Source organism: Apus apus, chromosome 2 (genome assembly GCF_020740795.1).
Source record: "Apus apus isolate bApuApu2 chromosome 2, bApuApu2.pri.cur, whole genome shotgun sequence".
Taxonomy (NCBI): Eukaryota; Metazoa; Chordata; class Aves; order Apodiformes; family Apodidae; genus Apus; species Apus apus.
Genome location: NC_067283.1, coordinates 59,192,609 through 59,210,244, shown reverse-complemented (window position 1 = coordinate 59,210,244; position 17,636 = coordinate 59,192,609). Strand labels below are relative to the sequence as shown.

At 38.7% G+C, this 17,636-nt stretch overlaps 1 protein-coding gene across 3 annotated transcripts; it reads right to left on the bottom strand.

Annotated features, from left to right (window-relative positions):
- Positions 1-304: 304 nt before the first annotated feature.
- LOC127381522 (bromodomain-containing protein 9-like) lies at positions 305-8,318 on the bottom strand. Of its 3 annotated transcripts, XM_051611946.1 has the most exons (6): positions 7,542-8,318; positions 5,966-6,004; positions 4,698-4,769; positions 3,333-3,435; positions 1,959-2,126; positions 305-1,241 (listed from the first exon to the last, which is right to left on the bottom strand). In XM_051611946.1, exons 1-6 carry the CDS (start codon positions 7,677-7,679, stop codon positions 1,141-1,143), a joined length of 621 nt encoding a protein of 206 aa, XP_051467906.1. In that variant the 5' UTR covers positions 7,680-8,318; the 3' UTR covers positions 305-1,140. The 3 variants fall into 3 exon arrangements, with proteins under 3 accessions (XP_051467906.1, XP_051467907.1, XP_051467908.1); XM_051611947.1 differs by lacking the exon at positions 4,698-4,769 and having other exon boundaries at positions 7,542-8,317; XM_051611948.1 differs by lacking the exons at positions 4,698-4,769; positions 5,966-6,004 and having other exon boundaries at positions 7,542-8,317.
- Positions 8,319-17,636: the final 9,318 nt, after the last annotated feature.

Here is a 17,636-nt window from a genome sequence, read left to right as displayed (position 1 = left end):
CATCAGAGGGGCCAGGAACAGGCATCTCAGAGGGGGAAGGCAGAGGAAACAGCCCAGACCACAAATACCTAGTTTGTGCAAACAGATCACTCTATTTAGATTTTATTAAGACTCTGATAGCAGTTATCTGACAGACTTCTGTGTCGCTTCCTAGAAATTTGTTTACAGCTACATATGGCATGATGAAGTTTATCTTTTGAAGCAACACAAAAATTCAGACAAAAAAAATCTAGTATTTCAGACTTTGTGTCTGAAATGAGTGTCCATGAGGAAGCAAGAACAAGACATTTGCAAACATCAAAAGTGCTTTTGTATTTTTATTAGTATTTACAAAATACTGTAAATTCATGACATTTGTCCAGCTTGCACATACCAATGGTATAAAACCCCTCCGTTACATCAGTACTAAATTATAGAAGTTTTACTATAAAATTACTGAAAAGCACACCTTATCCAGTATTTTTCCCACCCAAGTAAATATATATGCCAAATTTAAAATATTAAGAATCGTATTTTGTTCGTGTTTCATGACACAAGGGATCACAAAAACATTAATCTTTTTTAGATCCAGGGTAGAATTCTTGCAATGAGCACTTCAATGCAAGTACAGAATACCGTTACTCTCAAAGTAAGTATTCTCTAGAGTGATTAAAAAAAAGATTTAACAATATGGATTTAGGACTGAACTCCTACAGATAATTAGGGTTAGGAGATGAGAAACATAATAATGATGACAATTCATGCAATTCTGTCAGTGCTGAAATGAAATATTCCTCCATGAAGATGTTTGGTAGATAATTTTACTAGAAACATTTCATGACTGCTGCCATGACACCGGGAAAATTATCAGGTTTAGTTTCTATAAAATAACAGGGGTTTTTAACACATAATTTGTTGCTTTTCACTCAAGATTTACAGACGAGTATACAGCAACCTCCTTCAATAAACAAATCAGGAGCAGGTTTTGGTACATGGCTAACAAAATGATGTACTAACTAGGTATTTTTCTTTTGTTTAATCCAGCATATATGATAATAATAGATAGGCAACCTCACAGAAAAGGGGGAAAAACTTAGGTTTCTGCCATGGACAAAAACTTTAGAAAAACATATTACAATTTAAATACAAAATATATACAGATTAGTTAGTAGTGGCATTTGAGGTTTCTGGAGACTGAAGAAATTCATAGGGATCGTGAGCCATGTCTTGTTGTTCTCCAACACTTAGATGAGAAGGGCTTCCTGTAGAATATAGAAAAAAAAAATAAAAATCAAAGCCTTTAAAAGCATAGCAAAATAATAGAGAGATACCTATGTATCAGACTTTTAAAGCAATACAGACATTTACAAGCTATTTAACCAGGATATGTAAAAAAAGAAATTACAAGATTCTTCACTAATTTAGATCCTTTTTGAAAAAGCAACTCATTATTCTGTTACTCTGAGTTGAAAAGTTGTATAAACTGTAATTGAGTATCACCCAACCAGCATCTCCTACCTTCTCAGACATGGCACCAAACTGCTAAGTGTTATGGTAACCTATCATCCTGTCTTATCACTGAATTTCACAGTTGACAATGGAAGGCTGTTGTAGAATCCCACCTGCTACTTGCTGCATACAACTATGGCAAAGTAAAATAAACATTGTGTGCTCCCTAGTATTTCTAAGGGCATAAAATGTGAGTGCATATAGTCAGTGCCAGTCAGTGTCGATTTACTTCACAATTACGTCTAATAAAAAAGTATCTACAATTAGTGTCCATAATCCCACAGGCCAAAAGTGTATCATCTTAGTTACCTTTCCTATGCATGTTTGAAAATTAAATCATGATCCTGTAGTCAGTACACTGTTTTATAAGAGCAGTTTCACACAAAGATTTATGTAAATTAAAAACTAAGTTTTAACTATTTTCAATTAGAGCAGCCGTACTGCAACTTCAGCGACACAGGTAACTTTACCAAGATGATGTTGGTCTCTTTCAGAGGTATTGGAGAGGGAACTCAGATTGGATGATGGCCGGGATCCCACTCTGTCAGCCTGAGCTTCATGAAGGTCCTGCAGCAGCTTAGTTGTTTCATCCAGATGTAAATCGTTATCATCATGATCAAGCTCCTTCTTCACTTTCCCTAAGGGCCACCAGTTAGCAACCAAACCCCATACTTAGCAATTAGCAGATTGATTAATGAATTATCAAGCCACTATAAAAAAATTCTAAAATAAATTCACACACGTGCTGTCTACTACACAAAAGACCTCAACCTTGCATTTTCCTTTGCACTTCTGAAAGGCAATAGCTGCAGATCTGAACTTAAATTGTCTTCCTCATCTGTTAAACTTCAGACATGAAATAATGCATTTATTTTGCAGCAAAAGGAGAGGAATCCAGTAGAAGGATTACTTAAATATCTAACTTAAAACACAGTTCAAACAGAATATGTAATTTACGGAGGTGAAGAAATCCCTAACAGTTATCTTCTCCAGCTACACTGATTTTATAGTAAGCCACATAAAACTGCAAAACTGGAAAGAACAGGAAGTATGTGCCAACATTCGCTGTTCTTTCCTCTGAAGGCTTTCAAAGAATAGTACATCTGTAGGACAAATCTGTAGAAATTTTTTTTTTCTTTAAGCTTTCATTTACCTAGGTTATGTTTTATAACAGATTGTTTGGCACCTTTCACATTCTGAATTAAATCACAAAGCAGTATTTTGTGGTTTTTTTGGTGATGATATTTTTGATACATTTGACATTTGAGCAGCCTGCAGAAATGGGAACGTTACTTCTTGTAGTATATAAAGAAGGATACTTATCAAAGATGTGTACTTGAAACAACACCCTGATACCTTTATAGAATTGCCTTATTTGACTCTAAAAATTCTTTGCAACACCTGAAGTTTCTTCTGATTTTTTTGGGACAAGCCAAGCGGTCCCAAAATGATTTAGCTTCACATACTTACCTACCTCCCAAGTTATTTCAAAAGACAACATATGAAGCAATAATATTTCTGAGCCAAAGCTCCATGCTGATTCTTAAAACCTGTGTTACTGTGACCACATGAAAAAAAAGGAAGGCTATCAAAATTGTGAGGTACAAATACTTTAGTTTCTTCAGTGGTACAAGAAAAGTTAGCTTGGCTAGCACATGGATGTCTCAAAGGAAAAACAGAGCAATGTTTCATTTATCTTCTACCAGCCCTAGACTTTTACCTACATCAAATCTAGATTTATTACTACTTTTTGAAAACTTTTTTATTCTTAGCAAATCCAGCTTTTATTTGCCTAAATGGTACAAATAAACAGTAATTGATGGCTTGTATATTTAATTACTCACCTAGCGAAGTTAACATAGAAATATCAAGAGATACATCTGAATATGGTTTCATAGAGAGAAAGTCCAAATCAGAAGTGCTACTGTCTCCAGCAGATTCTCCAACCTATTAAAACACAAGAAACAAAGACTAGCAATAGTGACAAGCTTGTCATAGGAACTTTTTAATGTTTAAGGTAAATGCATGAATCCATACTCTTGAAAGTGCGCACCACAGCACTTAAGACTGGAGCATCCATAACTATCTTGGCTAACGCGCAACTCACACGTAGCTCAAACACGGTTCCAGGACAGTCCAGTCATATGAATGGCAAGGGATTTGCAGGGTAGTCTAAGTATCTTGCTTCTCATCATCCCAGACTGTTGAAACCAACATTACCAAACCCTCTGCAACTCAATTACATGCTCAACCCATCCCTGCCCCATGGCAGAACTGTGGCAGATGGCGAAGCATCATCAGTATCCTCCATAACAAAGCACTCCCAGATCACCTTTTCCCTCACCTCCTCAATGCAACACTGGATTTATTAAAATTTTTAGTATGTGACTAATAAAACCAGTAGGGTGGGCCTCCCCATATACAGTATCAGATGGAGCTGGTCTCTCAAGTATTTTTCTATACGTATAGATAATGAAATACAGCCTGCACTACAACAATTTCATTGTTTTCATACCTCTTGCAATACTGCTATGTAATGGCAAAAAGTAAGAGATCAAAGTAAAACTCATTTACCTTCAAAAAACATTCTATCAGAGTTCTCTTTTGTTGCCTATTTCAGCAAGAGTAAGACATGCAGATAAATAAGCAAGCAGATATTATCTTCCAGAAATATGAAAATGAAACGTATCACTATCACGCATTAACCAGTCACCTTCTAGAGAAATACAAACCTTTCCACAAAACATAAAACGTATGCTTTTCTAAATATCCCTTATTAGTTGCTATAATGTAATTAATACAATTTTTACATAAAATGCAATGGAATACAGTGCATTATCTTCTGTTGTCACAAATACTTTGCAAGATAAAACCTGTACCACCTAAAGATTTGATTAGCAGCTGTGAAAGCAAAAGATATGCATTATTTACCCCTACTTTCTAACAGACATCATCAGAAAGACAGTGGTCTTTCTGCCTCTGAGATTTAGTTAAGCACGCTGACTTAAACTATAGAATACAGAACAACAGGACAAACAGTCACTAACCAAAACAGACTGTGACAGAGATGCCATTTTAAGTACTGAAAGCTTATTCTAGATGCTGTAATTTTAACCATCTGCCTCAGAGCATGCATATCCATCTACTGAAACAAAATGAATGTCTCAACAGTCTTTTTTTTTTTTTTTCTTACAAACAAATCTTTTTACCATAGTCTGTTTGGAAGAATCCAGACAGGTATTATGCAACTTGTGTTCTTCTTTTATGACAACTGGCACAACCTAAAGAACCAAACCATATTTTAGATTTTAGCATTTTGCAGCTTATGTTCCCTAAGAATAATCATAGAATCACAGAATCGTAAAGGTTGGAAAAGACCTCTAAGATCATTGAGTCCAACCATCAACCCAACACCACCACGCAAACTAAACCATGTCCTGAAGCGACACATCTACCCATATCTTGATCACCTCCAGGGAAGGTGACTCCACCACTTCCCTGGGCAGCGTGTTCCAGTGCTTGACCACTCTCTCAGTAAAGACGTTTTTCCTAGTACCCAATCTAAACCTCCCCTGGCGCAACCTGAGGCCATATCCTCTTGTCCGATTGCAGATTACTTGAGAGACCAACCGGCCTCACCACAACCTCCTTTCAGGTAGTTATAGAGAGCGATAAAGTCTCCCCTCAGCCTCCTTTTCTTCAGACTGAACAACCCCAGCTCCCTCAGCTGTTCCTTGTAAGACTTGTGTTCTAAACCCTTCACCAGATTTGTTGTCCTTTGGACATGCTCCAGCACCTCAAATTCCTTCTTGTAGCGAGAGACCCAAAACTGAACACAGTACTCAAGCTGCAGCCTCACTAGTGCTGAGTAGAGGGGGACAATCACTTTGCTGCCCACACTATTTCTGATACAAGCCAGGATGCTGTTGGCCTTTTTGGCCACCTGGACATGCTGCTGGCTCACGTTAAGCTGGCTGTCAGCCAGCACCTCCAAGTCTTGTTCTACCAGGCAGCTTTCCAGCAATTCTCCCCCAAGCCTGTAGCACTGCATGTGGTTGTCGTGACCGAAGTGCAAAACCTGGCATACAACTGGCCTTGGCCCCTTAGTCCAGCCTGTTCAGATCCTGCTGCTTAGCCTTCCTTCCCTCAAGCAGATCAACACTCCTGCCCCACTTAGTATCATCTGCGACGATAATAATAATCTCAGTTTGTGTATTTTACTGGGTTACCGTGACTAGATCTTAGGCCACCACAGAATGCTATTACGTTTCATGATGTTTGCATAGATCCTTCATAAAAAATTAAGACTAGCTCTTCTCTAATGGGTGACCATTCACGAAAATAACATAGAACTAACCAGGACAACCTAAAATCAGGAAATTGGAAGCCCAGAGAATAGAGCTTTCTCTACTTTAAATGCCAAAACACTTTTTCCAGTAAAAAAACAAACAACAGGCTGAGTACGAGCATAACTTACTTTAACTTCATCCAGCATTTTTACTGGGATGTTTCGCCTCTGGAAAGAAAGAATACTAACAATTACTTTTATTCGACATAAGAGAAAGACCTCTCTCTTGTACAATTTCAAGTAGACTTGAATTTTGCACACAAAATGAAGCTAGAGACAGCTTTTTCATGTACCTGTAAATGAAATTACAATGTAACAGCTACCGATTTGAATTTTTTTAGTATTATGCATTTTAGCTCATCTTTAAGTTCCCTTCAACTATTTCTTCTGTCCACAGACTTTCTATTCAAGCGTAGCATCTTGGTCATTACTTTAGTAACTTCTGATTCCAAATAATTTAAGGTTGCACTTTCATATATATTAATTCTTACTCAAATGTAGCAGCACAAAATACTCATACAGAAAACACCATAGCACATCATCAATGAAACAACATTTTATAGCACAAAATCTGTTGATATCCACATGTAACAACTGCACAGCATTTCTAGGTGCAACTAGACACTGACCATTTGAAAGGTATTCAAAAATTCTCATTTGGAACAATACTCATAGTCCAAGGTAGCAAAAAGGGAAAGGCACATGTTAATTTTAAAGCTAAGCTCTGTGTGTTGTACACACATTTCTAGATGTAGAATAATACTCAAAATACTGGTTTTGAACTTTCAAGATTTTTTGTAAGTAATCTTTTATATTTCTTCCTTTTTAATACATTATTTTTTTTCCAGTACGGACTGGAAAATAAGTATCCAGAAAATTCTGAAGGATCCCCCGTATTTTTCATTCTATTGTCTCCTTTTCCCAAAACATTACTCATCCTATTCTACTTACAAGTCTGCAGAGATTTAGCATAACCTCATTTCTCCTACCCTCTTCCCCCTCCACCCGTTTTTATTCTTGAACCATTCAGAATGCCACTATTTTAAACAGCAGACAATTATTTCAAACTGAGAGTGGTTTTCAGAGTGAAGATACCATGAAAAAAAAAAAAAAAAATAGCAGTTCCTGGTAGTATGTTTTTTCTTGAGAATGCAAATATTCCCACTAGAATTATACAAACTTTTGAGAAAAATATCTTCTCCAGTCTTAGTACGATATTTCCTAGGTAAACTGCTTTTGGAAGGAAGTTACAAGTTTTTCCTTCAGACATACTATGTGAATTTAAAAATTACCACTGTTGGGTAATAGATACCTGTACAGCAATATTAATCTTTTCTCCAGTTCTCTCTGTTCTGCAATATAACTCAGCAGATGCATAAGTCATGACACTGAGTGACAGGGCTGCCCAATCATCCTTCAGTTGTTGGTTGGTCCCTTCCTCCCCTTGCTATGTTGCACCTGCCTCCTCCTTTCTGCAGTCACACAGTAAACCCCTTTGGAGAACTGATGTATCTGGAGAAAAGAAAAATATTACTTGTCCGCTGATTAATTCAGGTTTTAATTTGGTTCACCGCATGGTTACATGCTAAGCCTGCACTGTCTAAACTGACAGTGGAAAACAAAGTATCTCATCCAACACTGAAAAACAAACAGGTCGATTCTTGATTTGATGAACTTGGGACATTTATGTACATCAAGTACACACCTGCTTTAGCTGATAAGTAGTTTTGGAATGATCTCCACTAGTGATATGGTCCAGAAGATCATCTACTATTTTCTTGCTGTAATTTCCAGTGTCCTTCACAAATTCTTGTAAACTAGAAGGAATACGAGATGTAAACATAACAGAAAATGTTTATTTCCGTAAAAATTTGTTCAGCTTATAATATGGTTTTCCCCAGCTATCCCGCGTTACACCTAGAATTTCCTTGTTCTTTTACTCTTTTGTGCTGCTTCAGAAAAGCAATTAAAGCCCTTAAGATATGATTTTTTTTCTTTTTCAAATAAAAGTAAATCTATGTGCAATCTTGTTTTTCACAACTACCAGCAGATTTTCACTTGAACTATCGCTGGTAGAGGGTTAAAAACCAAACCAACCAACCAACAAACCCCCAACCAACCAAAACAAACGAACAAAAAAGCCCCACCAAACCAAAACCAACAAACCAAACAAAACCCAACAAAACAAAACAAAAGCAAAAAGCTTGTGATTATTTTTTTCCCTCCAAGACTGGCAATTTAATGAAAAGTGGTGTTTTCCTTTTCAGGTGGCTTTAACTGTTTTGAACTTAAATGCCTCTACACAAATGCACACGTCATGGGGAACAAACGTGAGGAGTTACAGACGCGTGCATGATGTTACTGGCATCACTGGGATACGGTGGGGTGACTCTATGACTGGAGCATGGGAAATGGATGGGTAAAAGCTCTTTAGGAAGAACAGGTCGGGGAGAATAGGAGGGGCTGTCACCCTCTACACGAAGATGTCAGATGCTGAGCTCCGTAGTTTTTTGCTAGTATTTAAAAATACTTTTTTTTTTTTTTTTTTTTTTTTTTTTCCCCCAGTCTGCGGAATTAGAACGGATCCTGCACGTCCTTCTTACAAATGGCTTTGAAGCAGCAGGTGGACTTACTCATCTTCAGATCTTTGATTGCAGATTAAAATCTTGATGTAGGAAAAAATATTAATTCTGGAAACTGCAAACGTAACATTTTGTAAATGCTCTTCCATTCAAGATATATTACTTAACTTTGAAGATGGAGTGAGTGTTTGCACAGGTGTTTCCTGGAGTGCTAACAAAATTCTGAGAGGAAAGGTAGTCATACCTTCCTTTTATAGCCTTCATTCTGGTTCATCATTTTTTTTGTTCACCTGGAAATTCCAGGTAGCTTGTGGGGAGGCAGACATTGATCCTCTGGCAGATTACAGATGCCTATGAAAAGAAGTGGCCAAACTTGTTTCTGCAACTTGTGTTGCTGCAAAAGATAAGAACTGTCTTATCCTTCTTCATTTTTGGCTGGAGGGTATTGTAATACACAGTGGGTATGTGTTTGTGCACACACACCAAAAACGAATGTTAGACTGTGCTAAGATGAAAGTAAGCTTCAATCACTAATATCCCTAATAGGTAAGAGATTTGAGCAGGTACAAATACACAACAAAATCAACGCATTTCATTAATTAACAATTTGAATAGTAGGGAGGCCTAACTGGCTAGGGAGCAACTAGTCCACTTCCTTAAGTCTGGCTGATACTTCCTTCTTCTGCTGACGAACAAGAACCAGAAATTTTGCTGATCATCTGGTCACAGTCTTGAGCATAAATTAAGAGTTTAATCAGAATAAGTGTAAACTGCTTTAGAAAAGTGTTTGTTCAAGTACTGAAAACTTGCAAATACAAAATTCTTCCAGAGACATCAGGTGCCTTTGAGAGGATCCTGTAGTTGTCTGACTTTTTTTCTGCTACTTTTTCTACTCCACATAGGTATGGTGATGGAACCAAGGAGATACATTTTCTGTAATGAGAATGCAAACTGGATTTCTTGACTTTAAGTACCTGAAGAGCCATTTCAGTCTCTTTCAGGCCTTCTTGCCAAGCTGGTGAAAAGTTGGTGAGACTGGAGGTTGATGTTTTTTGTTTGCTTGCTTTTAACAGGGACCTATGTGTGATCCATTCCAGCATCTTTAACTTGGGAAATAACTGCTGTGGGAATGAGGGAATGGATTTGCACCTCAGTCCCCCACAGTATCAAAGTCTTGATAGTTGTAGGAATTTGCTAAAATGATGACTTTGTTTTACCAAGTTAGCTGAATGGGTTACTTTTAAAACAATGTGCTTTGTGAAACTGTCAGCCAGTTATGCCAAGCATTCTGCAGGCTTTGATAACATCAAGTCTTCTAAGACCTGTGGTGCCAACCGATAACATTCATGTTGATTCTGGACCCACCTGGGCAATCTACCTGGGGGAGACAGGACCAGGACAGGAGACGGGACAAAGAAGACAAAAGACTAGAATCAACAAAGACCCCCACAGGAGACCCTCGAGTATGCATAATTACAAAGATGACTATGTAAAGTAATTCTGGGAACTCACTGGCATAAAACTGAATATGCATGTTTTTGCTGTAGATTAGTTGGGGTGTTCTGCTAACTCATTGGAGCACTTATGGTGGAGATATCCACAGTGCTGCCCTGGCGCAGTCAATGAAGAATACCTACTTAACGGAGACTTGTTTGCTGTTGAGTTCAATTTCTTTGTTTCAGTCTGCAGCCACACTGTCAGCAAGTGACCAGCTGAGTTTGCTGTCTTAATGTCCCTAAAATATCATCAGTTACTAGTGACCACTGTCTTCTGTTTGTCGTCCCAAAAATTGATTCTTTTCCGAGTGTGCAAAGTCCAGTCCACACACAGAGATGAGATACCAAGTTCGTTACAATCTTGTTGCAGGATCGGATGCTAGCAAGCCAATGCCGTGAAACTAGCACACCATAGTAACAGCACAGAGAATATTTACACATGAACGTACATTGTCCATGACAAGGGGTGTTTTGTCTTAGGGGTTTGATTTCAAGATTTACTCGAGCAATGGCTTATCTGACTCGGAGCATTCCAGTTCCTGTTGTTATCTGTATGGTTAACGATGCGTCCTGTCCTGGGGCCGGCCAATCAATCAGTCCAGCAATTATCACCTTAAGCACAGCCATTCTGAGTCCTGTTTAACACTTTGACTGTCCAACTGTTTGCTTGAAATGAGCTCGTAACACTAAACTTTTTAGTGGGTTCTGCAGCACTTTACCTGCCATCAGTCACATTTTGCCACAGACCTGGACAAAAACTGCTGGCTCAGTGGAATGGGGTGGAGCAAGGTGATGATTTCAGTGAGAAAGATCTGGAGATACCCAATTAACAATAAAGTAGTGACAGGTTAGTCGGCAGGGTCTTTCCTTTACATTTCATTCCTTGATGCTCAGCTGCATTTCTAAAGCTGGTAAAATCTTCAAGGTGATGCAAGTCCTGACTAACCCTAGTTATATGCTATTTTGAGGAGCAAATAGTGCAGGAGTCCCTTGCACATTTTGTCCGCTGTTGAAATGCAAAGAATTTGTCATCGGGTTACAGACAGTAAAAAGCTTCTTTGTGCATTCTCAGTTCAAGCCGCTTTGATGATGGGCTAGGGGTCGGGAACCTAAAGTCTTCATACTTAGATGTCTATTTAGATATTTACACAATTATTTGTCATGAGATAACCTTAAGAGTCTAAAGCTACTATTCTTTGTATCTGTTTTGACAGAGCTTTCTGCCAAGGTCTAAGTGGCTGGAATATCCATTGAATTGAAAACTGCTGTCCATGCTCGTTTAATTATGTAAGTATTTGTATTTGTTACAACACCTACGAAAATTGGGCAGCTGTGGCACTTCATTTAGTATCTACTGAGATGGACACAGTTTACTTTGGAAAGACCTCTCTAAAAAAAAAACACCCAAACAAACAAAAACCAAAATAAAAACAACAACAAACCCCAGAACAAATCAGTGTAACTTTCTTTGTTTCCTAATATCGTTTACCTTTAATTACTTTTATAGAAATTCCTAATGTCTTTCTTTACAACGTTGGATTTAGATGAAACTTGTTTGGTGAGGCTTTTTGGTGCATTTTCTTTTGTTGTTTGATTTTATTTATTATTATTTTTTCCCCTCCAAGTATGGTGTGCCCTGAATCAGTTTTGTTAGTACAAGGTGTGGAATTCTGGCAGTATCTGAAGTAAATACATCATCGAATCATCTGTTTATTAGCTGATAGGACACACTTTCCACCAAGTAAAAAGCAAAGAAGCCCTTCAGAAATAATGCCTGCAAACAAGGTTATAGCAGAATTAAAAAAAAAAACAACAACATGTGAAGGCACCGAAATTTAGATTTTGGAGAAGTTAGGGGAGAATTTGATTAGCTCAATGAAGGTGTGCTCGGGAGTTTGAAGATATGTACCACATGGATGTCATAACATCTTTGTGTGGTGACAAAGCTTGTTAAGAATTGTCTGAGATCAGAGAATAATGAAAAAGTTGTGGTTTTGTTTTTGTTGTTGTTGTGGGTTGTGTTTTTGGTTTTTTTACTGAGCTATTTACTGTTGCACTGTATTGTGGCCTATTAAGATCATTACATGTTTCTGCAGAGCTGCTCTTCTTTGCTGGCTCAGTAGAAATACTAACTTTCTCTTGAGCACACACATACTGTCTCTCACAAAATACCACTGAGGAAGTTTTTATATCCAGGATGTCTGACCATCTGTTCTGCTGAGTGATTTGGGTTAGCCATGCCCAGGAAGTGGATTTATGTGGAATATATATACAGAATTACAATATCTCTATGATGATTAAATAGAAGAGTCCCACTAACAGTTTGATCCTTCTTTGTGTGTTCCCAATATAAAGCAATGAAGATTTGTTTTAAAGGCCTTGTAAAAGTGTTAGCCTCTCTCATGCACCAACTCCTGGTGGTTTACCCTTCACTTACTCAATTGTTTGGGTTATGTTTACTAGTCATTATTGACCTCTTTGTTAACATAGCTACTGTTGACATCATTCCTTATTCAACAGAGATAAGGCCTTGTGTACTGTTGAATCGTTACCAGGGCAGCTCTCCAAGTCCAAATTATTCATCTGTATTTGAAATATTTGTCTTTTGAGCTTTGTAATGAGACTTGTTTACATGGGGGATTGAAGGAGAAAAAAAAAAAAATCCCTGGAAATGAATGCAGTAGGTTCAGTGTAAAAACAATAATTCAGTCAAATAATAAGGAAAATGTGTTTTGCAGCTGGTGTTTGTAGATCCCTGTTGCTAGGGTGCTTGATATCACAGAGGATAACCTTGTCCCATGGTTACTGTTTGCATATCTTTGCTTTTCTTGACAACGAGGTTAAAGACTATACTCTTATCACTTATCTAATTAGAACTGTCTCAGAAAATTAATACTAAGGGAACAAAAATTCTTATCTGTCTTATGTAACCATCAGGACACTGGATTTCATTAACAAACTGTTAAACCTGTGAATGACTCATTGAAGAGGTGTGATAAGTCATAGGATACTTGTTAGTAGATTCAATAGAAATATAGCCTAATAAAAATTTACTAAAATAATGAATTTGCTCTATTAAGTTAGCTGAATGGGTTACTTTTAAAACAATGTGCTTTGTGAAACTGTCAGTCAATTAAGCAAAGCATTCTGCAGGTTGTGATACCATCAAGTCTTCTAAGACCTGTGATGCCTACAGACAACACTCATGTTGATTCTAACCCACCTGGGCAATCTACGTGGGGGAGACAGGATCTGGACAAGAGACAGGACAAAGAAGACAAAAGACTAGAATCAAAAAAGACCCCCAGAGGAGACCCTCGAGCATGCATAATTAAGAAGATAGTCAATTCCAAGAGATAAGTTGGGGTGTTTTGCTAACTCGTCAGCGCACTTATGTTGGAGATATCCCCATTGCTGCCCAGCACTGCAATAAAAAATGTCTGCTTAATAACAGCTTATTTATTAATACTGGGTCTTTATCTCAGAATCTTTACCCAGCCACACCTAGCCTCCTACTTCTGTGAGGAGTGTTAGAAAGCAAGGGGCTTTGGAAGTTCTGAATATTTGTTTCAGGTGGACATGAAAACCTGCTTTGCTTGCATTCATTTTATTGACTAAAATGTAGGGAAACGTGTCCCTTAATGTGATAAGTTGCTACTGTAGGCACGATGTCTTTGCAGTAAAAAGAAAATTTTACATTTCAAAACTAGGCTGGCTGCTGGCTTCCTCCTTCAGTTACAAAAAACAGCCATTTGACCATGTAGTCCCTGGACAACCAGATTGATCGTGGAAGAAAGGGCCCAGCATTACTAAGGGAACAGGGTGCTTGCTGGGTTTATCTTAGTGTGAATGTCTGTAGCCACAGGGGATAGGTATAACCTGTAGCAGAGAACAATGAGTAATCAAACTTATGGGGAAGAACCCCCTTCTTACAAAAGAGCTCGCCAGACAAGTATGTTGAGATAATATATGTGACTTGAGGGATAAGATTAATTTGCATTTTTTGATGTATAAAAGAAACCCTGTATTACGAGAAGGGTGAGCTTGGTTTGTGGGAATCCTCCAAGCATCCCGTTTTGCCCAAACCTGCAGTAAACAACGTCTCCTTCCTAAACGTGGCCTTCTTGTCTGCATTTCGGGAGCTGTCATGAAACGGTAACAGTTTGCTGGCAACCCAGATGGGACCCCTGATTGGGACCGACCACCGAGCAGGGAGCGCTCACTGCCTGTACTGCAGCATGTGCCACAGGATTTTTCCAGGGACTCCTTCTGTGATCTCCCCACCGGGGGGCAAGTAGTGGACCAAGACCCTCAAAGACACCGTGATCAGTTAATTTGGTTAGTTTGGCTTGTTTCCCCTTAGTAAATAATAATTGTTCTTTGGTACATGTAGGAGGGATTTTGGAAGTCTCATACACTAGCACAGTGTCGACTGCAGTAAGGGGAGTCTGGTTGAGAGCACTTCTCTTAGTAGCTTTGGTAATTTAGGAATGGTTACAAAAGTCTCACTGTTTTACTTGTGCCTGTTACTGTTAAAAGTAAAGTCTCCTTGTTTAATTTGTGTCTGGTTTTGTTTCACTTGTTCATTTGTGTTACTGAAACAAAAATTTCAGAGCTTCCAAAGCCCCTTGCTTTCTAACACTCCTCACAGAAGTGGGAGGCTAGGTGCGGCTGGGTAAGGATTCCGAGATCAAGACCCAATAACAACAAAGAAGCTGTTATTGAGCAGGCATTCTTTATTGCAGCACTGGGCAGCACTGGGGATATCTCCACCATGAGTGCTCTGACAAGTCAGTGAAACACCCTGACTAATACACACCAAAACCATGCATATTCAGTTCCATGGCAATGAGTCCCCAGAATTCTTTTACATAGTCATTTTATTTCCTGCAATTGGCTATCTTTGTAATTATGCATGCTCAAAGGTCTCTTGTGGGTGTCTTTGTTGATTCTAGTCCTTTGTCATCTTTGTCCTGGTCTCTCGTCCTGGTCCTGTCTCCAGTCCTGGTCCTGTCTCCAGTCTCCCGCTGGTAGGTTGCCCGGGTGGGTCAGAATCAACATGAGTGTTGTCTGTAGGCGTCACAGGGTCTTAGAAGACTTGATGTTATCACAACCTACAGGATGCTTGACAGAGCTGACTGATAGTTTCACAAAGCACCATGTTTTAAAAGCAACCCTCTTAGTATAGCAAATTCATTATTTTAGTAAACTTTTATTAGGCTATATTTCTATTGAATTTACTAATGAATATCCTGTGATGTATCATTACGAAAGTGAGTAATCTGTCCTCAGGAGATGGCATTACTGAATGTTCACCATTAGGATGTATTCTGGGAAACTAATAAGTTCAAAGTGCAAAAACTGAAAAAGGACCTTGATTCATGACTTTTTATACATAGCTGGCTGCCATTGCCTCCTTTAGGGAGGAACCTAGTGACGAAATTAAGGGCTCAGATGACCTTCCATAAAGGAAAGATATGTGTTTGCATTCCTAAAGAAAAAGCCTTGGAGGCGCAAGTATTTTACTAAATCAGGAACAAAAGGAGAACCAGAAACCTATCCCGAAATATATGATTAATGATGTTAACCCCCTTGTTTATGAACCACTGTTATACCAGAGAGAGCAAAGGCTGTGCAACCAGGTTTGAAAGTACAAAGGGAGAAAGAAGATTAGGAAGTGAGCAAAAAGATGGAGTAAGGGATGGCCTGCTTGCTTGCCAGTAGTGGCAGCAACAGTGCTGCTAATACAAGCAGCAAGAAAACTAACTTTGGGCCAACATGTATCTGTGCATGTGCCGCATGCAGTAGCTGCTGTGCTGGAAAAAAAAGGACATCACTGGCTGTGACCCAGTAGAAAAATACAGCATCAAGCTGCCCTTATAGAACAGGAAGATATTGAATTGAAAGTTAACTCATGACGGTTTGCAAACCATCCAGCAGGTATATTCCAGTCAGCCAGATCTGCCGGATACACCCCTGGAAAGGGCCGAGATGGAGCTGTTTGTAGATGGCAACAGCTTTATGCCAGAAGCACACTGAAAAGCAGGATATACCATTGTAGACTCAGAGATGAAAGCTAAGCCTCTTCAGACAAACACTTTGTTGTCCCAAAAGTGGAGTCCATTACTCGGTGTGCAAGAACCCAATCCATGCACAGAGTCGAGATATTCCCTTTAATATCCAGTTCTGAGCAGAAACGGGAGCAGAGGGGTATTGTGCAAAGCAAGCTTAGTTTACCAAAGCACAAGTGCTACTTTCATACCCCAAAATGTGAGAAAGAACTTCATCTCTAACATTATTCTATCACTGACATACACAATTGGTCAACTAATTCCTCTCTTCCATTTAAAGTGGTAGTGCTCAGGAATTTTACTACACATGCTCAAAGAGTAAGGGGCTTGTTGTTAGTAGGGGTCCCTCTAGCCTATGGGTGTGATTTCATTTACTCAGTGTGTTTTGCCCCAGTGCTCAATGCTGCTGTAACCAAGATAAGGTGTGGGGAGTGCTCCTTTCCATCCCTTCCATCTGTCTTGCAGGTGTCTGTCTTAAGGCCAGGCTGTTGACTACCTGGGGAGTGTTTTTCTCTAATTGGAATCTGTTTTTGTCCAATTTAGACTGTTTCACCATTATCAATGCCTTGTTTTTATTCTGTGTGTTCCTTATTTTCTCTTTTGTCTGATTTCCCAAAATGTGATTTTTTTCCCCCAAAATATTACTTATTTCAACTAATAATTGACAACAACGTCAGCCCAAAAAACATAATTTATTGCCTTAATCTGGGCATTGGAGCTGGCTGAAGGAAAGACCGAATATTTGGTTGACTCTAAATATGCATTTGGAGTGCTACATGCACATGGAGCCATTTGGAAGAAAAGGGGACTTCTACAATCACAAGGAGTTTGTGGGAGTCCACCAAGGACCCAGCTTTGCACAAACCTGAAATAAACAATGTCTCCTTCCAAGATGTATTTTCCTCATCTGTGTTTTGGGAGCTAACTTAAAATGGCAGCAAGATCATATATCTCACTGCCCTCAACTGTGCTGTAGATTGTACAAGACTGCCCCTTCTCAGTTAACTCAAACATCTCCTTGGTACTCATTAGCCAGTGACAAAGTGTGCCCTAGGAGCTGCATAAAGAAAGCAAGCAAGAATTTCTTCATTAAAAATCCCTATGCTCTGTGCTTGAAACAAAACTAAACCAAAACAACAAATGCAATAGCCACACTAACATCTGTGAGTGGACAAAAAGAAAGCAGAGGTTATTCTAAGCTATGTGGCTGCTTAGTTGAATTTGACATGCTCTTCTTTTTCTATCAATAGTCAGGACCAGAACAGCTCAGAGGTCTTCAAACTCCCAAAGAAATCTAGCTGCTCTTAGTCTGGGCTCTAAGTCCATTTGCTTGTTAAAATCATGCAGTGTAGTGACCTGCACAGTACAGTGCCAAGTCTGTGGGTTTTATAAAGCTGAGAAATATACATGAAATAAGCCTTTTAAAAATAAGCTAGATAGGATATTCAGATTAAAAATGTTTTTATGTGTTTCTCCATTTTTTCATTGCATTAGTGCACTGGCATTAAGATAAAGAATTTTCATCAATCAAGTAGCCTTCTTTGAAAGAGTATACTGTCTTAAAAAGAGATTATAACCAGCACCTTTTGGTTACATTGCCGTGCCTCTTCCCTTCTGGGCCCCATATTGCATATTGGCCCCAAAATCCTGC